This window comes from Hyperolius riggenbachi, chromosome 7 (genome assembly GCF_040937935.1).
Source record: "Hyperolius riggenbachi isolate aHypRig1 chromosome 7, aHypRig1.pri, whole genome shotgun sequence".
Classification (NCBI taxonomy): domain Eukaryota; kingdom Metazoa; phylum Chordata; class Amphibia; order Anura; family Hyperoliidae; genus Hyperolius; species Hyperolius riggenbachi.
In genome coordinates this window covers 267,730,485-267,754,494 of record NC_090652.1, presented here as the reverse complement: position 1 = coordinate 267,754,494, position 24,010 = coordinate 267,730,485, and the positions used below count along the sequence as shown (strand labels likewise).

Genomic DNA, 24,010 nt, shown 5'->3' with positions numbered 1-24,010 from the left:
ATACCGCTTTAAAGTGTAACTGTCGGGCATAAAATCAAAAATCAATTATTTTTATCTGGTAAACAAGTAATAAGGGTACTCACCAGGCAATACAAAGGTTAAAATCACGATTACTTTTCTTGTTGATAAATGACCATTCCCCAGTTTACCTGACTACTTTGGTACACACAAAGTAAGTTGCAGGGCATGCTGGGTTGTCCTTTTTTGCTTCTCTACTTTCCCCTCAGACTTAAAGAGACTCTGAAGCGAGAATAAATCTCGCTTCAGAGCTCATAAATAGCAGGGGCACGTGTGCCCCTGCTAAAACGCCGCTATCCCGCGGCTAAACGGGGGTCCCTTCACCCCCAACCCACCCCCCGCAAAAGTGTGTCGTAGAAAAAGTCGCTGGCTGTCTCTTCCTGGAGGCAGGGCTAACGGCTGCAGCCCTGCCTCCAGTCGCGTCTGTCAGCGGCGCATCGCCGCCTCTCCCCCGCCCCTCTCAGTGAAGGAAGACTGAGAGGGGCGGGGGAGAGGCGGAGATACGCGCTGACAGACGCGCGTGGGGCAGGGCTGCTGCGGTTAGCCCTGCCCCAACCAGGAAGCGCTCCCCCGGTGTATCGAGGGGGATTTGGGGGTGAAGGGACCCCCGTTAAGCCGCGCTATAGCGGCGTTTTAGCAGGGGCACACATGCCCCTGCTATTTATGAGGTCTGAAGCGAGATTTATTCTCGCTTCAGACTCTCTTTAACTAATGCAGTCTGATTGGCTGTAGCCTCTTTTCCTCCTGTTTACCCCTCCCACACTTCTGTTCCCCTCTGATTAGCCAATATTTCTCATGCTGAGACAATGCACTTTCTATAGTGGAGGGCAGGCAATGCATATACAATCAGGCAGATGAGAGTAAGGGAGGAAATAACATCAGGAAATAGCCAGTTAAAATGAGAAATGCTAAGAAGGATTTTCTCTTTTTTGACTGTAGAAAAATCACTAAAATCAAAACGCAGACAGTGCAATACACATGTTATGTAGAGCAAGTATTTACCTACTTATATGTGTTTTTTTTTCTGAGAAATTATGGGTGACAGCTCCCCTTTAAGGGGACCTTGAAGTGGCATGTGACAGAGAAATAAACATAGCTAGTTCTCTGTAGCTCAAAGTGGGATGACAGTTCATGCATCCTCACACCTAACTCCTGCACAGAATGTGCTTCCCAGCAGTGTGTCTATAGAGCTACAGTTAGTAAGTGGCCAAGTCCACAATGGACCAGAGTGGTGGCTGATGAGATATCAACTCATCCTTCACCCAACTAGTGAAAACCACAATGGAGAACTTGGAGATGAAGAAACATGCTCACTATGGTCTGAAAGATGCGCGTTTGGATTAATACCATCTCATTATATTGAAAGTGTTTTGTTATTTTCATCATGGTTATCCATGTTTAACCCCCTTTGTTGCAAATGCATTCTGAGCGATAACATGCGGAGTTCAGTGCCAATTTCTGGAGATGTAATTTGCAAGTACTAGAACCAACGATTTTCCATTGCGGATTACGCCAAAAGGACAGCACGAGTTTTTATCCCGCTATAAATTTGTGAACTGCCATTGCCAACTTGTTTTAGAAGGTGCAAGCTCCAAGACGACCACCCTAATCCGTGACTAACTATACAGGTAGTCCCCAACTTATGAACATCTGACTTCCGAACAATCCGCCAATATGAACAGCCTGAAAATGTGAAATTTGATTCTGTAGAAAAAAGTTGAATTTTGAAAAGTTTTTTAGAAAATGGATTTCAGAAAAATGTAAAGAAACCACAGAAGCAGGACAATTTGCTGCGGTACACTGAGGGCATAAGGGGACAGAGATGACACCGTAGGGCAGAGTTCCCCAACCCTGTCCTCAAGGCCTACCAACAGTGCATGTTTTGCAGGAAAGCACAAACATTCACAGGTGAGGTAATTAGTGCTTCACCAGAGCTAATTAAATACCTTTGTGGATTTCCACAAAACATGCACTGTTGGTGGGCCTTGAGGACAGGGTTGGGGAGCACTGCCGTAGGGGACAGAGGTGGCACAGAGGGGAACATTGGAGGCAAAGGGGGGCAAAGAGGAGGTACAGAGACAGATTCAAGTCAAGAATGGACCTTAAGTCTATCTCATTCGCTAACAGGGGACTTCCTGTATAGAGAGTCTGGAACAACCAAGTAGCCTGTCCTGGTTTTGTAATGGTCAAGGCTTGTGCCATGTACAGCTGTTGTGTACAGCAAAATAGGTTAAAAGCCAAAGAGCTAAAGGCCAAGAGCTTGTTCCTTTACAACCAATAGAGCAAGTTTCTTTTTAAATAGGTTTGCATTAAAGAAATCCTGTAATTAAAAGAAAAGTCCAATGGGGGGGTACTTACCTTGGGAGGGGGAGGCCTCTGGATCCTAACGAGGCTCCCCCTGTTCTCTGTCTCTCAGTTGTCCAGCTGTAGCCCCCCGAAATGAGCGATGTTAATATTTACCTTCTGGGATCCAGAACAGGTGCAGTAGCAGATCTCCGTTCGGGTTAAGGCGGAAATAGCCAAACCCAATCCATCAGCTCTACTGTGCAGGCCTAAGTGCTTTGCGCCTGCGCAGTAGAGCGGATACGATCGGGCTCGGCTATTACCACCTAGCTGTAACAAAGAGCGGCTACTGCGCCTGCGCTGGATCCCGTGAAGGTACATAAATCATCCCTTGTCAGGCTTGTCGGGGGAGGATTGCGGGAGGCTTCGGGGGAGCCAATGCTGAATTAGCTGCAGCTACAGGGATGGGGGAAGCCTCATTGGGACCCGGAGGCTTTCCCCTTCCAAGGTAAGTACCGCCCAGAGGACTTTTTTTTTTTTACAGAGTCTCTTTAACGGACACCCAAGGTGAAAATAAATTAATGAAACAAACAATTGTATCTATCCTTCTCCTAAAATGATTAAGATATTCCACAGTTTTATTTTATACTTAAATCTACTTTTTACATTTATTGTTTTGTTTCTTTGCTCAATGACACATTCATTGAAGTATGCCAGAGCTAAAATATATGAACTATTGACCATTTTAGCTCTTGTTTACAGCAGCCAATTTTCTGCTAGGAACATGTTCTATAGTTGTAATTTCTTATCCGTGAGGGTCGCACTGACTGTAGTCTGACCCAGTCCTGACTCAGACAGGAACTGTCACTTACAAACCTGATTAACTCTTTCAGGCAGAGAAAGAAAAAAGGAACACAGCCTAGTTATATGTGTGCTAGGCACTGTGCATACACATGACTATCTCATCATGTCACATATCACGGTATCCTTTAAAAACCTGATTTCAAAAAAAAAAAAAAAAATGTAGGCATACAGAATTAAAAAATAAAAAGCTAAACCCAAGGTCTGCTCAAACCCTAACAGTCATTTTCCATTACCACCAAAACATATGCAAATTACTCTGGATAGTTCCTGCTTCATTACTGGAAAAAAAATGTACACCCTGCTGATCCAATTAGTTGAATAATTAATTGGGGGATCAGGCCTTCTAATACCTCCCAGCCTCTCAGAAAGTATTAATTAGATCGGTAATATGTAAAATCACAACAAATAAAAATCTCCTGCACCTGGGAAGCTTGTACTTCTCTTTCCCGCAAATTGCCCCAAACTTCCAGGAACGTCAGTTCACTCCCAATCATAAGACAGAAAACATCGGCGAGCACGTCGGGATGGCGGCGGCGGCACACAATGTTTAGCGCGGTACATAATGATGGGGTTATTTTAAGAGGAAAGGGAAGAATTTCTGTAATAATGCACCGCGATCATTTTTTTTTTCATTTTTTTTACCATATCTATTATTTTACATTACAATGGAGGTGACATGTTCCAACAAGAAACCTCAGCAGTATTTTAAAGCAGCAAAGCATTCAAGCCAATTTCAGTAGCTTCTGAGTTTTTATAATCCACTCTCCCTGTGGCTGAGCAAAATCGAATTGCCTCTCACATTGGCAGACAGCTCTGGGAAGGTGATAATAGACCTGCACCCTGCTGTCACGAGGCAGGAAATAGGAAAATGGCATATGGGGCTGAAGCGAAATAAAAAAAAAAAAAAAAAAAAAAGAAACCAAACAAGAACAAAAGAAAAATTCAACAAAGGACAACTACAACCCAATATGCTACGCCTGCTAATTTCTTTTCAGATGCATTAGGCATACTTAAATCACTCGTCGGCTTCTTTCGGAAGAGAAAAAGCTTGCATGCTTGTTGAGACAGTGGACTTCGGAGAAGCTAATTGTCAACTAATGCTTAAAGAATTCAGGAGTTCTAGGGAAAAAAAAGTTACTGTGAGCCTGTTTAGGCACAAGAGCCAGATGCGATTGGCTAAGCACCGTGTAATCCTTAGAGGGTCTGTAACGATAGGAGTAGCTCGTTTTCAAAAAACTGCTTCTGACCGATTAAGCAACAATGAGGTGAGGGAAACGGCGTGTTTAAGCCGAGCTGTGAGAGCCAGCTTAATCGTGGAGACAAACAAGCCCCATGGGAGCAAAGCACTGTGTTAATTGTACACTTCAGCTCAAATACTTACAAAAAAAATGAAAGAAAGAAATGAAGTTTGAAAGGGCGAGTGGTTAAATACAGTGAATAGTAAATTCATGGCGGCAATCATTATTTGTTAAGCGGTGCTAGAATATAAAAATAACTTGTACCGTACCTTTCCTTTTACACTCTGAATGGGGTCCACTACCACGGCTACGGCTCTCTCCGATAAGGCTTCGAAGCTCTGCTGAGTGTTGATGTCAACGCCGGAAAGCCAGCAGCCAAAACCGGGGTGACTGTGGTACCAACCCACCACCATCTCGGGCCTGGAACGAGAGAAGACCCGTCAGACTCCCGAACATAACCAGCTATGAAAAGGAGGCATTAATCTAACGGGGTATAAATTAGGACGAGGGGGAAAAAAAAACAGGAAAGCGGTTGGTGTGAATTAGGCACCATTAGAAACGTTCACCATAACATCGTTGTGAACGCATGAACATGAATAAGTGTGACAAAGGAGTGCTATCATTAAGGGATACACATTAGCGATGGTAGTTCTTGCTTTCAGGATATCACCCTGTTACCACACCTTTCCTGAGCCAGTTTTTACCCTTTCAGCACTTGAGTAAATATCTTCTCTTTAAATATCAATTAAACCAGCAGTACAACTAGGAACCCAGTCAAAAAGCAATTTGCACTGTTCCGCTCAGCTGCTGAGCCTTTTGCTAACATTAATTTTGAAGTTCTTTTTTTTCTCTCTCTATTTCTTCGCAGTAAAAGAATTTTGAGCAGGCACATGACAACTGTTGAGAGGTAAAGAATAAAAACTGCATAAAAAGATGATCCATGGAATTAATGTGAGGCAGCTTCACTAGACAGAACTGTTTACTAATAAAGCAATTAAGACCAGGCTTGATGGTAGATCTTCAGCTTCCACTCAGAGAAATTAGGAGGGGAAAAATGTTCTGGTTTTATTAAAAAGAGGACCTGTTTGGTCACAACGCATGATCAAAGTCATCTGGCTGCGGCAGAACGTAGGCACCGTGAGAAGCCAGCATGAACCTGTAGTCCCCTTTAGATCAATTTCTGATTCCACTTTGGGCAACAATAGGGTGTCAAACACTCTGACAGTGCCTTTGGTTTGGTCAAGGTTTTTGTTGAGGTGGTGAGGTGTGATGCTTGAGTTGGTAATTCCCCAGTGAGCGTTCTGCTGCATGTCCACCTGGATATGACCAGAAGATGATATGCAGATTGTACTCAGGGGATTGGGACTTCACCTGACGCAGTTTATTTGCCCTCTTCCACGCGCCAATAGCAGCTCCAACACAGAAGATTGTTAGCAGATTGCATGTGGAAAGGATTGCCCAACAAGAATGTTTGGCAAGATCTGGACTCCGATCACAGTCACATAATCCTTGTTTACTGGGATTCTGAACTGGAATTAACAAATATCAACAAATATGGGGCTTGATTCACAAAAGAGTGCTAACTGTTAGCACGGCCGGTTTCGCGTGAAAATTCACATTTGCGCACGAAAACGTTTAATTGCGCGAGGAAATTCGCGTTCGCAAGCAAACATGAAAATTTGCGTGAAAACGCCCGTGCTAACAGTTAGCACTCTTTTGTGAATCAAGCCCAATGTGTTGACAATTTAAGGATCAAGTGTAACTGATGGATGAGAATAGTAGCGGATTGTCATACTAGCCCCAAAATTGCCTTTATTCATACAGTCCATTACATTGGTCTTATAAACTGGAGCCCATTGCATGAGCAATTACTACGCTGCATATTTACATACAAGGAAGACTTTTTGGTTAGGTTGCACATGAGAAGTATATATATGTGCCACAACACATGTACAGTAGTTGTTTCTAATCGGATTGGTTTACTCATTGTTTTCTAGTTTTCATACCTTATATGACAAGACAACATTTATATTGCCCTTTTCTCCTGGCAGACTAAAAGCATTTCAGGGCTGCAGCCACGGGTGACCGGGAGCTTTATGCTAGGTACCAACGATGCAATTTTCTGACAGATTTACTGTCAGATCGATTATTTCCAACATGTCTGATCTGATTTACGATCAATTTTTGCAATGATTTTTCATAGAAGTGCATGGAAAAAACTATTGGAAATCAGATCAGACATGTTTGAAATAATCTGACAGTAAATCTGTCAGAAAATTATATTGTGCGTACCTAGCATTAGGGAGCCTTGCCCAAAGATGCCTTACTGTTTTACATACTGGCTTGAGCCAAGGTTTGAACCCTGGTCAAAGGCTCACACCCTACATCAAAGGCAACAGCCCCAAAAAAAAGTGGTGTCCCTTTTCTAAAAAAATGAACCCAGGTTTTTTTGAGCAGTCTACACTCTGGGAGCGGCTAATCAGCAACCTACGTGTGTACAAACATGAGCACTGTTGCCCACTGGGAACAGGAGTTGATCCCTCTCGCAAAAGTTCAGGGTTAAGTGTTGTGCCGACTAGTGATGCGCACTATTGCTATGAAGAAATTAACCATAAAAAAATTGCTAAGCTCCCAACACTTCAGCATGAAGATCCTGGTAAAAATTACTGTAGTGAGAGGTATATGGAGCCTGCACTATTCATTTCATTTTAAACAAAACCAGTTGCCTGACAGCCCAGCTGGTCCATTTGGCTGCAGTGGCGTTTGCATCAACCACCTGAAACAAGAATGCAGCTAATCTTGTCACATCTGACATAGTCAGAAACACCTGATATGCTGCATGCTTGTCCTGGGTGTATTGCTAAAAGTATTAGAGGAAGAGGATCAGTGGGATAACCAGGCAACTAGTATTGCTTAAAAAAGGAAAGAAATATGGCAGCCTCCATATCCCTCTAACTTCAGGTGTCGTGTAAGTATTTCTGCTGAACCTTGGCACCATGGTAATAGTTCAATCACTGGAAATTTACAGTACTGAAGAACCATGCAAATAATTCCCTTTTCATCTCCAAGCTTGGAAGCATACAAAGAATAGTTTATAGCACACGCATAGTCATTAAACAGAATTCAAGTTGCATTCATGATTCTGTGTACCGGTAAGTTAAAAAATACAGTTGTACTATAAATCAATGTGGTACCCGATAGAGCCTTCCTATCAGTCTGTCCGTCATCACGTGCAAGTGCTCTCCCACACATTTTTTTTGTCAGAGCGTGCTGCGCTTAGTGTCTTATTTAATAGGCATGTTCAGGCACCAGGAAGCTCAGATAATGCTATGCAGAGGTTTGGGCATGTGCATTGATGGGGGAGCAAGTTGAACCCCAGGATCTCCATAGCAATGCCTCCAACAAACCCCAAATTTTGAGGTTAGGGAAGGGGAAACACTAAAGCCACTTCTCAAGTTGTGGAGAGAAGAAAGAAGAAACGCGTGCACCTTCCATCCTGTAGCCAGGACGGACGCAAAACGGCCATCGTGTGCCCGCCACCCCACCTCTTCTCACCAGGCTGCCGTAGCTGCCAGCACACATGGCGTGTCTATGGGCGATATCAGCATGATTCATGTGTGACGAATTAATGCAATTAACAGCACTGGCTACAGGACGGAAGGTGCACGCTTTTTCTCTCCACAAGTTGACGACTGCACATCCATCAAAAAGGTCAAAAGGTCTAATCTCCGCAGGATTGGTGACGTTTCTGGATTCCTGTCACTTTTTTGCCACAGACAATATGCAATAAAGGGAGTGCCGCACATTCTTTCCACAACTCTAATTGAAAACTAAAGCTACTTCTGTCCTTCTATCCACTCCCTGCTTGCTCTAGTGCATCTCACTCTCTAAAGTGGTGTCATTACACACGACATGCAAGAGATGCTGAGCACTAGTGTGAGCGAGGTGGATAGACGGACATGTGGCCAGAGAAGATGAAAGATGCAAAGCTTCCAACCGCTCCCATACTCTACAATATACACTGGAGTCATGCGTCCCGCTCTGCTGCCACTCCTTCTGCATCCCCGCAGCTGAAATTTTGTCTGTCTGGGGAGGACACTAACAGCAATCTAGCCAGACTCCAGATGTCTTAGAGCTCACCTGAAGTGACCCCCAAAATCCTCAACTAAACATGAGAATATATGTTTTACAGATTGGAAATACTTAGAAGTTCTCCAGTTTCACTGAGCTCTCCTCCCTTTTGCCACCCTGCTCCCCGTTCATGGCTTTGACTGGCTTCAGTTTAAAGGAGGCTGAAGGAGTTATCTTCCTTCGGCACATGCTCTGTTCCACTCCAGACTCTCTATAGGTCCATGCTATGTGCTTTCTGTGTACAGCAGTCATGGCTGGAAACATCCTTTGCAAACGGGCTACAGAGATGGGACAACACGTGCAGAAGGAGGGGAGCTTCTTAACCTCCTGATTGACCAAAGCCAATAGAAGCCTCAAAGGGAGGACAAAGTGACACAGCAGAGTGGAGCCTGACAAAAACCAGGAGACATGAATCAGGCCCCCATAATAGAGACAGTCTCATGTTTAGTTTAACATTTTGGAGGTCAGTTCAGGAGTCCTTTAAGTTTGTATGGATAGATGCACATCTGCTGAAAGTCAGGGTTCACTCCTATCAGTGTGGAAATGGCAAACGTTTTTCACATGCAAATTGTCACCAATTTGCGTTTTTCGCATGCATTCTTTTAAAGTAGGTAAAAAAAAGTAAATCTACATTTATGCTACAAGATGTACCATATTTTTCGGACATGTCAGTGTGTCTTATGGTCCAAAGGACACAAGAAGAGTGTCCCTCTGTCCCCTTCTCCCAGCAAGTTACAGGTAATTGCATTATCAGAGATCCTGGACAGGCATCCAAACAGTGATCAGCATTACCGAAGCACAGAGCAAGAGCTCCTATTAGTGATCAGATCCAATACTTCTTCATGTGGGGCATAAACAATCTGCCCACACCCACATCAATCACCATTCTGTTTGCAACTCTCAGCCAATCCTGCAGTTTTTCAAAGCCATGCCTATCACATGAGTGCGCCAAGCTCCAAGTAGTGCAGAACATCAGGGTGTGCCAATCATCTTGTTAATACCACGTTCTTTGTGCACGTAGAGACCTACAAACAGCCCTGGCAAGCAACAACCTAAGTTGCAGGCTACTGAGGTCTGTGCTGTGTGCTGGGAGTCTGCATGTGGTCTAGTGTGCCTCACTGGGAAAAAGTCAAGTTCTGGGGAGAGCAGAGTAGTGCTGAGCCTATGCCAAGAGACCACAGCAGTGAGAGAACCAAGATCCCTTGAGACCCGGGTGAGAGCAGAGTACTGGGGAGAGCACAGCAGCTACAGAACCAAGGTCCTTTGAGAGCCGGGAGCTTTGTCGGGGCAGCTGGGCTAGGATACTGACACTGTACTCTATAGCAGGGGTCCCCAACTTTTTTCAGCCCGGGGACCAGTATAGAGACCAAACTTTTCTCTGGGGTCCGGAAGGGGGGGCGGCAGGGGGCGAGGTTAGCAGCGAAAGCAGCCCCCCCCTAATTGGAGTGGCAGGAGCCCCCCCCCCCCCCCACCTAGATTTGGAGTGTATAGCTAAGCAAGTAGTATCTAGGTATAGTTGCCTCCAGTATAGGAAGCTAATAAAGTTGCCCTTGTATAAGGAGTAAAGTTGCCCTAGTATAGTTACCCAAGTACAGGAAGTATAGTTACCCATGTATAGCTAGTAGTTACCCCAGTATAGCTAGTATAGTTAGCCCAGTATAACTAGTATAGTTAGCCCAGTATAGCTAGTATAGTTACACCTGTGCAGCTAGTATAGTTAGCCCAGTATAGCTAGTATAGTTGCCCCAGTATATTTAGTATAGTTACCCCAGTGTACCTCGTATAGCTAGTATAGTTACCCCAGTATAGCACTAAGTGCCCCCTCCCTCCACGGCCGCTGCTCCTGTTACCTTATGAGCTGGTGGCCGCTTGCTCTTTTATAATCCCTAGTGGTCCCTCTCCTCCACGCTCTATCGTCTAAAACAGCAGCGCGACCCGCGGCTGCTAACGAGGAAGGAAGCAGAAGAGCGGTTACCATAGTAACGGAATATATCGCCGTCAAAGTAAGCAGCTCTCCTGCTTCCTTCCTCCTTAGCAGCCACGGGTCGCGCTGCTGTTATAGACGATAGAGCGTGGAGGAGAGGGGCCACTAGGGATTATAAAAGAGCAAGCGGCCGCCAGCTCATAAGGTAACAGGAGCGGCGGCCGTGGAGGGAGGGGGCGAGAGGCCAGACTGCCCACGGACCGGCAGTGGGCCGCGGCACGGTGGTTGGGGACCCCTGCTCTATAGGATACTGGTGATTGGGAGTAGAGACTGAAAACACTGGAGTCGCAGCCTCACATGACTGACCGTAGGAGCTAACAGTCTACTCCCTGCCTCACACCACCTTAGGAGCTCTGCACCATAGACGGGCGAAAAGAGGCACACAAGATATGATCAAACGGAGTTAAAAACTGTGAGAGGAAAAAAAAAACGAGGTGGCTTATGCTAACGCGTTGCCAGTGCATATAATACAATCGTTAATTATTAATGACTTGTCTTCATTGAGGTAAGCCACCTTGTTTTTGTCCTTTTACTGTTTTATTGTTTTATCATATCTTGGGCGCCTCTCCACCCTGTTCCCCTTGTGTTCCCATCCTCCTCTGGAGGGGTGTTCTAATAGGTCTTTGGATTTTCAACCATTATTATAACTTTTGGTTATCCTTTACCAAGAGCGCGACAGCATCCAGCTGGGCTGGATACCCGAATGGAGTCAGATTCGTGCATCTCCACCTGCCTACAGTGGTTAGTTCCACGACTGCAACCTTCCTTTGCGAGTATCACACTTTACATTACCTTATTGTATATTGTTGTGATTTATTGCACCATCGGGGCTCCCATTGTCTCGGTTTTTCCTCTCAGGGTGTATTCTAACCACCCTCCTCATTTCCCCTGCACCATACACGCACCAGGTTTAGTATATCTCCCCCCCCCCCCCCCCCCCCGCATATTGTCCTCTAAACTTAGGTGCATCTTATGGTAGGAAAAATACAGTATAAAATACAGTATTTTTCATGCACTTGAGAATGCAAATACAGTTTTGCAATTTTTAAACAGAAGTGCAAAAGGGTAAAACGTATTTTATATCGCACTAATTTATGACTGCTTTCAGAATTTGTCTGGTTCAGTTTTGGGTTAAATTTGGCTTCAAGCACAACAAAATGAGCAAATATTTCTGGCTCCCGTCTTTCCTCGACTTCTCATCTCCCAGTGCAGCTCTACCTTTCCCGACTGTGGATGCCGGGTGGCAGCAGAACTATAGGAAGTGGGTATAGACAGAATAAAGAACTGCATTTCAATATATAACAACATTCTTTATTAAGTGTTTAGCTACTTGAAAGTCCATATCCAGGCCCCGGCTTTTTCTAGGTCCGTGTACTCAGCAGCAGACCTGATTTTCATCTGTAAATACGTTTTATTCAGAAATTTGCAAAAACAAGCTCTGCAATATTGTGACAGAAAGCACATCTGCTGGGAATTTGTGACATTATTCACAAATTTCACAGTCCAGGAGAAAATGGAAGCATAGCCCATAGGAAAACTTGATTCACCCAGAAAAATGCTAAACATTTAGAGGACATTAGATAGCATCCTAAAATGCCCAAACACATGCCCCCTGGTTTGGCGACAGACACTGGCCAGGAGATGTTTTGGACACAACCATGTCTATTTTCAAGCTAAGAAAAGTGCACTTCTCATGGACTGTGAATACAGGTAGTTCCCAGTTAATGAGCAAGATAGGGAATTGCAGGTTAGTTCTGCCCCACCTCTTACCTCTGCTCCTCTCCTCTATGCCCCTATGTGTCACCTCTGTTCCCCTGTGCCTTCAGTGTCGCCCTCTGCCCCCCCCCCCCCCTTCCCCCTACTGTGTCACCTCTATCCCAGCTCTTTCAGCGTCACCCTCTGTGCCACCTTTGTCCCCGTTCCCTCAGTGTCCCCCTCCCACTGTTAACTCTGTCCCTGTTCCCTCAGTGTCCCCCTGTGCCCCCTCTGACACTCCATTGTGCCACCTCTGTCCCACTGCTGCCGCAGTGTCCCAACCTGTGCCACTTCTTGTAAAATTCCATTTTACAGAGTATAAATAAATAAATAAGATTTTTTTTTCTAATCAATTTTCTCACAAATGAAGGTCTTTTTTGAAAAAAAAAATTGACTTGTTCTTACAGAATCAATTTTCACATTTTCATATCGGCGGGTCATTAGTAAGTCTGGGGACTCCCTGTACTATTGCAAGTTTCCAGCACATGTGAAATCACTTTTTTTTTTGCAAATTTGTGAATAAAAACAAGTTTAATCAGAATTTACTGCGATGGCGACTACTGGTCAAATCTACATTTGTGCGGTCTTCTTCTTCGACACACAAAGTCTTACCTTCCAGTCTGCTTCAACATATCCAACATTTTAGCTTGGAACACGGGATCTACAGCCTCCACACTAACACCCTGCAAGAAACAGACCCCCAATCATTAGTTCATGTTTTTCTGTTTATTTGCACTACAGAGATTTACAATATGACTTTGCAATTTTTAACAAAATAAAAAAAAAAAAAATCACAACATGCATAAAATGAGAATATGCCCAGTTTATCTCAATATTTGCAGCGGGGAATGATAGTTGCAAACCAAGCTGTTCCGATAGCTAATGGTAAAGGGTTATTGCTGTTACAAAACAAGACACAAAACTGTTAAAGGAAGCAGGATTCATCTTCTAAAAATCAAGTTAATTAGCAAATGGAGCAATTTGTGACAAACATGACAGTTTTGTAGAAAGCCTACACAGTTATGAGTAAGGCCAATCCAAACATTAGTGATGGCGTTATGGAGAAGGCTGTTTAAGCTGTGCAAAAATCTATTTCACGAAGGTTCAGAACGGCAAGCTTGATTCTAATGTGGATTCTAGAGAACAAGGCTTAAAATGCACATGCTAAAAATATCACAGATAATTTGCACCACAAAGACTGCAGAATGGGATAAGTACAGCTTTACATATGTTGTATCAACCACATACAGCCTCTGGTCAATAATGTAATTATCCATTACGGATTGCTTGCCTGATGACCTCTATTCTCCTCTGCCTTCCTGACACTAACCTCTCCTCTGACTGGCTAACACTAACCTCCCCTCTCATCTGACTGGCTAACACTAACCTCGCCTCTCATCTGAATGGCTAACACTAACCTCCCCTCGCATTTAACTAGCTTACACTAACCTCCCCACTCCTCAGCCTAATACTAACCTCCCCTCTTTGATACCAAACTCTAACCTTTTCACCTTTGCCTGCCACTAAACTCCCCTCCCTCCTCTGCCTGCCTGACAGTAACCTCCCCCCCCCCCCCTCTCTGATGCCCAACAATAACCACTCCAATGTCTAATACTAATAACCTCACCTCTTCCTTTCTGACACTATACTCAGCTCTCCACTGCCTGCCCCTAACCTCCCCTCTGCAATCGCGCAAAACACAGCCGCGTCTGCATGGTCTCACACACACACACACACACACACACACACACTCGTGCATGAAGGATTGTGGCCCACAACGTGATGATTTTGGGGGGGAGGGATTCAAGCTTCCCTCTTGTTAGGCAAGTATGTCTTTTCTCACAGAGGCGCCCAGCACACTGGAGTCCCGGTTAAGATACTACCCTTTTCGCCTGATGAAGCGGGCTGCACCCCGTGAAGCGCATTGCATCCTGGAGTTTTTTTGTTATAAAAATGATTTTTTGAATTTACAGAGTCATTAAATAGGAAGTAAGTTCACTACTACCTCTTTATATAAAAAAAAAAATTAATATATTTTTTAACATTTTGTTGGTGCCTCTGTTACATCTTTCGTATTACCAATTGTCCACTGCTGGTGGGGGGCTCTCAGTTGTCTTACAAGTAGGTCTTTCTGTGCTCTGGGTTCACCTTGGATACACACTAATTACGGTAGCCTGCACACAGGGATTTATTTTAGTAATAAACCCAGGCTTTTCTAGAAAGGTTTTGTGTGTGAAAATTCAGTAGCATAGTTATGAATTCACCAACGATCTCTTAACTGCAGTAATAACGTTATGGATGGATTTTGGCACGGATATAAGACTGCCCTGCATCCACTAGAAATATTCTGTGATAGAAAATAATTCATACATGCGTTCCATTTGTCAATTTCATTCAAAATGCTTTCAGCTCAGAAATGAATGAAAAGACCCTTTTAATAGTTAAACAGTAAAAAGACTTACGGTTCCAGACTGCGGCATGGCGAACACATCAATGACTCTGACGGTGTAATCATCCACAAACTCTCCCAGCATCAGTCCCATGACTTCCATAGGGACTCCCGCCCGGCCGTGCTTCAGCATCTAAGATGAGAAGGACACCATTACCGCTAAGGGCCTGCGCTCTTATGGAAGTGTGCAGGTTAATCAGTTTTACCATCACTGGCTTGTTTTTTATAGCATTTTATACAAAAATAATAATAATATTAATCTCTGCAGTTTTAAAATGCAGAGGGAGGCCACCACAGGAGAATCGCACCAAACCAAAGCCCCTTTCACACTACCCTGCGGCAGAGTGCGCTGACAGGGTAATGTGCATAGGCCCGCCCCCCCACTCAGTGACATACTCCCTGCTAAACAGGAAGTAGGTCACCGGGATTCTCATTGGTGTGCACATGAGCGCTAAAAATCTAGCATGTCAGCAGTGCACCCGATCCCCCTCAATGCGTCAGCAAAAGATCTAGACTGGTGGATCCTCTGGGCCAAGCGTAGGCCCCCTCAATAGATACAGAACACGTTGCTCATTATTTCTCAGTTTTCGGCCATTATAGCTGTAAAATAATACGTTACCGTAACTAAAACCCACACATTTTATTTGCCCGTTCGTCCCGGTTATTGCAACGTTTAAAGGAATACTATCGATTCACATATTTTTTTCAATTGACACAGGAATTGTTTGGGAAGTACTGCTAAGTACTGGTGTATACATTTTAGTAGCAACTTCACTGTTTACTGTTAACAAAATACTTTCAAAGTTTACTGACGCCAAAACTGACGGCTGACTGAGCCATGAGGAGAGGGGAAATTCCCCTCACACTTGATTAGTTAACTCTGTGTAGCTGTGTGTGTGACAGAGAAGAGAGCTCCCAACAGCTGCAGCTCCTGTGTCCTGTGTTTCTGACTGACGTGTCTGAAGAGAGCAGAGGAAATGTAACTAATTGTCACAGCTTTTTCATAGTGTTTTTGCTTTCAGAGTTTGATATGTTTGATATTTGCTTTCTGTAGTCTGCTTCAATGCACAGCCAGAGTTGCATATCATGCAAAAAATGTGTCAGCACACCGGTTTTAAATAAGCTCACGCTCTTTTATTGAGCCATGCGTTACCAACAGGTATAAAGCCGACAATTGTTTCGGGGGCCACACAGGGTCCCCCTTCCTCAAGGCGTATAGTAACTATACGCCTTGAGGAAGGGGGACCCTGTGTGGCCCCCGAAACAATGGTCGGCTTTATACCTGTTAGTAACGCATGGCTCAATAAAAGAGCGTGAGCTTATTTAAAACCGGTGTGCTGACATTTTTTGCATAGTTTCACTTGAGACATTGCCTATGTCTCAGTGTCAAGCACCCGATCACATCTTTTGACGGTGTGCCCTCCGCAACCTCTTTTTTCTTGCAAGAGTTGCATATCAGACACCCCTTCTGCTATTGATTTGTCCCAGTATAGCTAAATCCTACCCTCAATAAATTACTGTTTTTGCCTCTGATATTTAACATGAAAAGTAGGAAAATGTTTACACAGCTACTTAGACATTATTTGCACACTGTGTTTTAGAACACTTGGGTATCGATAGTATTCCTTTAATATATTTTCCTAGAACAATGTATGGCGCCAATATTTTATTTGGAAATAAAGGTGCATTTTTTCAGTTTTGTGTCCATCATTAATTACAAGCCCATAATTTAAAAACTAACAGTAATATACCCTCTTGACATACATATTAAATAAGGTCAGTTCCTAAGATAAGTATTTATGTATTAAAAAAATAATATATATTCGCAAAAAAGTTTTATTTGTGTAACTTTTGGGGAGTGTGGAGGTAAGGGGTTAATTTTAAGGCTACTTACACACCAAGACATTGCATTTAAGGGGACGGTATGGTCGCATAACGTGCCCCTAACGCAGCGTATGGTGGTGTTGAAGTTGGACGTCCGATTGAGCTGCGTTATGCAGCTCTCAAAGCAGCCGCTCCAGGTTAGTGATAGGAAGTCCGGATCTTTTTCAGGATTCGGATCATTTGAATTGGATCATTAAAAAGATCCGGATCTTTGAACCGAATCATTTGAATCATTTTACTAGGGAAGCAGACTGGGTGAAAGGACTAGCAGGACAGGACTTTCCCTGCACTGTACATTCTGTATGTTCCTGTTTCTTCCAGACAGACATCCACTGTGAACCGAATCTTTCATTTTGTTGATCTGGATGATTCAACTCACAAAAAAGATCTGGATCAAATGAACGATTCGTTCATGATCCGGACAACACTACAGTCCTACCACGAGTCTCTGCAGTGCAGTGAATATTAATTAGCCATGTGGCTGGCCGCGGAGGAGGGGAGACCTCCTCCTCCAACATTACTGAGCATGTGCAAGCAGTCTAACGCTGCTTAGCCCAGTATAACGTACAGCATGCAGCACTTTGTTTACACGTGCTGCGTTACTATGTAACGCAACGTGGGCACTGTAAACAGCACAATTGATTTTACAGCGCTGTGAGTTAGGCTGCGTTACTGGCTGCTGTAACGTGGGACTTTAACGTCCCACTGTTAAACCAGCCTAAATGTAAATATGAGTCTATTTAATAAAAAGTGTGTGTCAGTGTAATTTTACTATTTGGCCACAAGATGTCCTCGCGCATAACTTTCCTCTGTGTACTATTAGTACGCAAACAGGAAGTAATGCATGGACAAGTATTGTTTTTTGTGAATGATGGAGGCATCTTATTGAGGCTAGCGATCATTCAAACAGGGACTTAGATCAATTAATGGGAACTGCATTTCCAATCATTGATCTCCCCTCTTGACGATCGGTGGCTACAAAGAGCACGGGACGAGTATCTATGTCCCCGCGAGGTGTAGAGGGATTTTGCAGGGACGTAGATACTCGTCCTAGGTGAGGGCAAGTGGTTAATAATACTTATTTTAGGTTAATCCCTGGAACTAAGCCTTTTGCAATATTAAAAAAAGTCCATAGGTGGGGTGTGGGTTGTTAGGATGGATTTCTTGTTGTTCACAGGTTGAAACCTGATAAATGCTTTTACATCAAATTTAAATATGAATATCAAAGTGAAGTCAGGTTTTGCTACCGGGTGATAAATCTTGCAAAGTGAAGAGTACAACATTTGTAAAGCGCTTTTTGTCCCATAAGACTCAAAGAGCATAAGCTTGGCTCAGACCAGTAATTGGTTGACTGGTACATTTTGGTACAGAGGAAGAATTTTACAAGTCAGCAAATGCCAGGCTAAACAGTCTGGATTTGAGTAACTCCAGAGATGGGGCCGTCTTTACTGGGTGTGGTACTTAGAGGTACCATTATTCCCCTAAACTAGCGATCAGAAGCCCCAATGAGTTGTTTTGGAAGTTGCGAATAGTTACTTTGCTACTCGCAACCATTCCAATGTTTGAAGGGTATTGGGAAGCAGCCCATGTATTTTGCACGGCAGGCTACTGCTACATAAAGTGACACACTTCATTGCTCTCCATCGCCCCTTATGGTGTCTGCCACTATGAGAGTGGATTACACAGATCCCTTAGGTTAAACTGCTACTTTATACCACATCATGCAGATCCCTAAGGGCCTGAGCTCACGGCTGCGTTTTTTAAAAATGCATAAAAATGCAGGTGTTTTTCAAGCGTTTTTGAAACGCGTTTGAGGGTTTTAAAGCTTTAAAACTGCTTAAAATGCATTTTAAAAACACTTGAAAAATGTGTGCATTTTTAAAAAATGCAGCAGTGGGCTCAGGCCTTGAGGGATCAGAGTTGATCACTCTGACCAGATTTTATATTTCCAGATCATTCCCACGTTTACATACATAGAACAATTTGAAAAATGACACCATTTCACATAAAAAAAAAAAAAAGACATCCGCCTAATTTTGCAGACAACCGGCCTTTTATAAACAGGGCTTATACTTGGTAACAAAGCCCCATATGTGGAAGCCAGTGTAAAAGTCTCACTTTGGCTGGCTCATCTATCACAGTGAAAAGAAACAAAATAATAAGTTATGAGCTGAACGCTTACCTTGAGCAAAGCCAGAGAGGAGATGTACACCTGCTCAGCTGTGTCCACTGCAGGAGCATCAGTCGGAGGGCCCTGGAAACACAACAAGGAAACCGTGATCAGTTTCATTACATACTCCATGTATGAAGCAGCTGCTTACAGTACAGAGAAGCTGTGCACAGTTATGGAGCCGATGCATGCTATTGGCAATACGCACCCTCCTCTTAGCGCCAGCTACATTTCTTAGGTGCTGAAGACTAGTATATGTATGTAACATATAATCAAGCACAAAATATTGTCTAATGTATACACAACCACGCAGAGCTCTGGGTTATACACTATTACCGATACCCAGTACTCCAGTGCTATGCAATAACAGAGCAAGGGTGCCCAAATGTTCCAGCTACTAAGATAGAAGCACAGTAGATGAGTGAGTAGGTCTTGGTGTTAGTGGTTAGGCATTAGTTTAGGAGGGTAAGTGTTAAAGCGGATCGGGGATGAAAAACTAACAAGTAACTTGTTTATATATCTGATCTAAAGTTTAGATAGTTTACACAGTTTATGATTGTGTATTCCTGGGATACAATGAAAGCATTACCGCAGCATCATCCACACACGTGAGGCACGGAATTCCGGGCTGGCGTTCTCCGTGAAAGAGAGCTGCGGCATGGTTGAGCTAACAGTACTACGCTCCCAGGCCTATCAATAGGACTCTGCCACATGTACCAGCGGAAGTTTCCGGGATGGGATACCTCTACTTGATATGGGTGAGATCTACCCTTATTTGCTTTGATCAAGCGGCTATGTATTCAAGTTTTGGCGATACCATGGTGAACTGAACCGTTTGGAGGAATCAAAGTTAAAGTGAAGGGGGCCCCCCATATCAAATATTCAGGCACATGTATGTGTGATGAATGAATGCGCGGACGCAAGTTTAAGTGCAGCAAAATTGATGTTTCTGGCCAGATACGGTTTTGTCTTCATGCTTAATGTATTGTATTGTTGCAATTTAGAACGCAGTCAGCGTCATATATGCTATCCGCAGTAACTGTTTTTATAGGGATTAATTGGGGAATCTACTGACCTATGGCAAAAAATGTCTGAGGATTGGTGTCTTTTAATATTTTGATTCAATAAACGTGACTTGGTATACTTTATGAGGCTGTGTGACCAATTTTCAATTTGCTTAGTATATATATACAATGAAAGCGGCCATGTTCTATTTGTCACATTACACACAGGCAAGCAGATAGCATCTCCAGCCCTCAGCCTGTGACAAATTCACTCCCCCTCCTCCTCCCTCCACCCCTCTGCATCTGAAATCTCTGGCTACTAACCTCCTCCTGCCCAGACTGAGCTCCCATAAGCCCTTGCTACAGTGCCAAGGCACTCTGGAGAAGTGTATAGCGAATTAGAGTATTAAAAAAAAAAAAAAAAAGTATTTGACTTGAGGAATGCCCTATAAACTATTTGAAAGGAACACAATTATGCAGTGAGTAAAAGCTTATCTCGGATCCACCTTAAAGTGGATCTGAACTCTTGCACAGGACAGAAAGAAAACAGAAATGTACCCCGTATGTGTTTAGAGAGTTTAGATTGTCTAATTCCCCCTCATCTGTGACTAATCACCACTGTAATTTTGACCTCTTCTGCTGTGTAAGCTTAAGAATCTTATCTGCCACATCAGAGCTGCTAATTTGTGAACACAGGATGGTAACAATATGTCTGCTTCCATGAAAACAGGAAGTAGACACACTGGGCTTGATTCACTAAAACAAACAACATGCCTTATCAAAGTTATCAGAGTAGCATAGCGAGCGCTACGGGGCTCAGGGCAGGACGAGTGGAGCTTTCGTCATTGCCAATTAGCAGGCATAAGTTCGCTATGCTACTCTGATAAGGCATGTTAACTTTGATAAGGCATGCTAACTTTGATAAGGCATGCTATTTGTCTTAGTGAATCAAGCCCACTGTATCAGCTGTAACAAGGAAATGTTTTCCTTTTAAGGTTACGCTGTTGCAGATCTTTTAGAGCAGAGAGGAAGTTCTGAGTTCACGTCCGCTTTAAAAGAATGGAGAAAGGGAAGTTGTATTTCACATTTTTAGTTAGGAGGTTAGGGCTAGGTGCCAGAAAGGAGACCATTTTGAAGGGGAGAGGGGTCTGAGAATGGTGGCTAGGCATCAGGAAGTGGGCAGAAGTTGGGGAAGTAACGTGATAGGATTGTTAAGGGACAGTTGGTGGATTAGGAGAAGCACTGTTATATAGCTAACACTAATGAAGGCAACTATAGCATTTTACTGATACTTTATCACTCAGCACCCAACATAACCGACAATTTTTGTGCATGCACCTCTTCACTTGTTAGTGTCAAAGTATGCAGTATAACTTTATCAGTCTGCTACACCGATTTAAATTAACCCCGTTAATGGAAGCATCCTGTGGGAAAAAAAATAAAAACATGATTCTTGGCTACATGGAACCTGGGATCTGTTCAGTGGAGTACGAGAGGTATCGGCACAGGAGACTTGGGCACAGGATACAGCCGGTATATGGCTGATCCTGCTGCTGCACAAGTCCCGGCTGTGTTAAATACTATTCCCCCTCCAAGCCGCCATGGATGGTGGGGAATGAAATAATTTTGCTTCCAGCAATTGGTGGAAGCCGAATTATTATAACTTCAGCTCCGTCTTCTTACTCCCTGTGCGCCCAAGTCTTCTGAGCTGGATTTCCTGTGTTCGGTTCAGTGGCGATTTAGGAATAAAGAAGAAAAGAAGCAGACATTGATTCTGTATGGTACTGATACAGCTGGCTGCTAAATCCAATCAGATAACCAAACAGATCCTCCCGCATTTTCAATACAAATTTACTGGCGATTTCTGTTCTACCCATGTTCCTATAAAGTTAATGATCCTCTCCTAAATTAAAGCACAACTGAAGTGAAAGGAATATGGTGGCTCTCATATTTCCTTTTCAAAGATACCGGTTGCCTGACAGCCCTCCTGATCTCGTGATGCAGCAGTGTCTGAATCACACCTGAAACAAGCATGCAGCTAATCTAGTCAGACTTCAGTCAGAAATTCCCAATCTCCATGCTTGTTCAGGATCGAAGGCTATGAATATTAAAAACAGAGGCTCATAAGGACAACCAGGCAATCTGCATGGTTTAAAATGAAAAATATGTCAGCCTCCATTCCCCTCTCCATTCATGTGTAGTAGAAGTGAATTATGTGAAATAATGTGGAGTTGTGGTTCCTGTATAAAAATCTGACCTCAAAATTAGCTCAATTATGTTCCAAATCATCAACACGGCTTAATGGGGGGAAAAAATGAGGTTCTGCAGCGAACCAGGGCAACAATGGTGTGCTAATGGGAATCCAACAGATACTATAATTTATGCGTGTTTGGACAGAGTCCTGCTGCATGAGCTATTTCCAGCAGACAAGCATTCTTCACACACACCGAGGCCAATTAGACCAATAGAGGCTTTCTGATTAAAGGCATTCATATCCAGTAAGAAACCTTCGTAGATGAGCGTGAAAGCCAAACCCCAATCAAACATGCTTCAGAAATACAATTACACTGACCAGACTACATAGGTAAATTTCAGTTGTCTATTTATGGAAAACTAGTAGACTCAAGCCTGTTTAAAAAAGGGCTCTAGGTCTTTTTTCTACCGCCGCCAGCGTGCATGCGAGCCCAAAACCCGCCGCGCGTTCCCGCACCCGCCCACCTCACTCCCTGGCCCCGTCCAGCTGTCCGTACTGCGTACATGCGCAGTAGCAAATAACAGGGACAGCTGGACGCAGTGACAGAGGGAGTTTATTACAGAGGACACTCTTGATGCTTTGGCATAGAGCCTTAACAGTTTGCATTCAATGTGCTCATTCATAATCAGTGGGCTTGTATTGGATGTGGCTGTTCTCATGGAGTTCATTCAAGAATCTAACAGGTGAAAAGGGCTGATTGCTGGGAATACACAGCTCGATTAGATGGCTCAATAGATCATTTCCGACATGTCCGATCTCCCGCCCAATCGTTTCGCCGCTCGATTCTGCATTGAAGACAATGCAAAAAGATAAGAAAAACGAGTGGATGATAAGAGAATCGTCTGCGGAATAGAGCGGGGAATCGCTCTGCAAAAGTGTTTACAAAAATGCTTACCAAAACCGCCCAACTCACAGAAATCGCCAGGAAGGGGGGAAAAAAAAGCGTCAAATAACGCCCCCAGCGCAAATGCAACCCGCGATCAGAACGCAATGTGAACGAGGCCTCAGTGAACATTTGTGATTACCCACAATTCACCTCTACTGAATATGCAAATTATCTCTTTATGCCCCTGTAAAGGGATTGGAACTGGATTCCTTGGGTGATAGTTCAGGGGCTGAGCGTTGTACAGAAACCTTGCTGTGCTATAGTGGACTGCAGCTATGGAAGGAGAACTTGGGACTACATACAGTGCATAAGGGAGCAGCTTCTGGCAGGAAGGGTACCTATAGGTCGCTGTCGTTTAAACATCCAGCCTTCTGGGTTTTTGAAAATGCACCCGGGGAAACCGATACACACACTCAATTCTTTGTAGCCACAAATAGTCTGCTTGGCTGAGTTTCGTATAGCATGCAAACATGCCCCAAAGTGGGATAAGACTCTGAAATTTCATTAAATAAAAATGTATTTTCCTACTTTTTTTTATTACCCATGCAGTTAGATTTGCTTTTGTGCATAATATTGTCCATTTACAAATTACAAGTTCTGTAAGAACAGTTTATCTGCTCTGAAAGCAGACTTTGCATTTTATCCATAGATTTTAAATAAATACAGCAGATATCTAGTGATAATTTCTCATCTGTCTCTGCTTCGCTGCTCAGTACAGTTCCGTTTCAGAATGTGGCTGGCTGCATAGTAATTGTAGCAATAGAGGAATGTAAACAAAAGATAATGTTATTACTTCTTCAAAAGCAGATCAAAAGCCGCAGAAGCTTTCCTGTGCAGAACAAAGTGCTGTGTTTAACTGTTTGAAAGCTGCTCTGCTACTTTTTTGTGGCAGTAGGTTTATGGCTGTAAGGAAGCCTTTAGAGCAAAGAAGAAATGCTGCGTTTCAGACCACTGTTAAGATGAATGTTCCAGTAATTTTACTGACAATCTGCTGGTGATTTATTGCACCAAACAATCAATTTTAGGTAGTTTATCGAAGGGCAATCAGCTAGTTCGGAAAAGCTTTGGTGAGCAGGTGGGAGATCGACAC

General features: G+C 43.6%; 1 protein-coding gene across 2 annotated transcripts in view; it reads right to left on the bottom strand.

Annotated features, from left to right (window-relative positions):
• PSMD14 (proteasome 26S subunit, non-ATPase 14) overlaps window positions 1-24,010 on the bottom strand; it is a 171,539-nt gene that overhangs the window by 71,174 nt on the left and 76,355 nt on the right. For both annotated transcript variants that reach the window (XM_068245663.1, XM_068245664.1), the window contains 4 exons: window positions 18,789-18,860; window positions 14,736-14,855; window positions 12,886-12,956; window positions 4,673-4,823 (listed from right to left, as the gene is read on the bottom strand). In XM_068245663.1, the coding sequence (XP_068101764.1) occupies window positions 4,673-4,823; window positions 12,886-12,956; window positions 14,736-14,855; window positions 18,789-18,860 (414 nt within the window). The remainder of the gene's footprint in view (window positions 1-4,672; window positions 4,824-12,885; window positions 12,957-14,735; window positions 14,856-18,788; window positions 18,861-24,010) is intronic.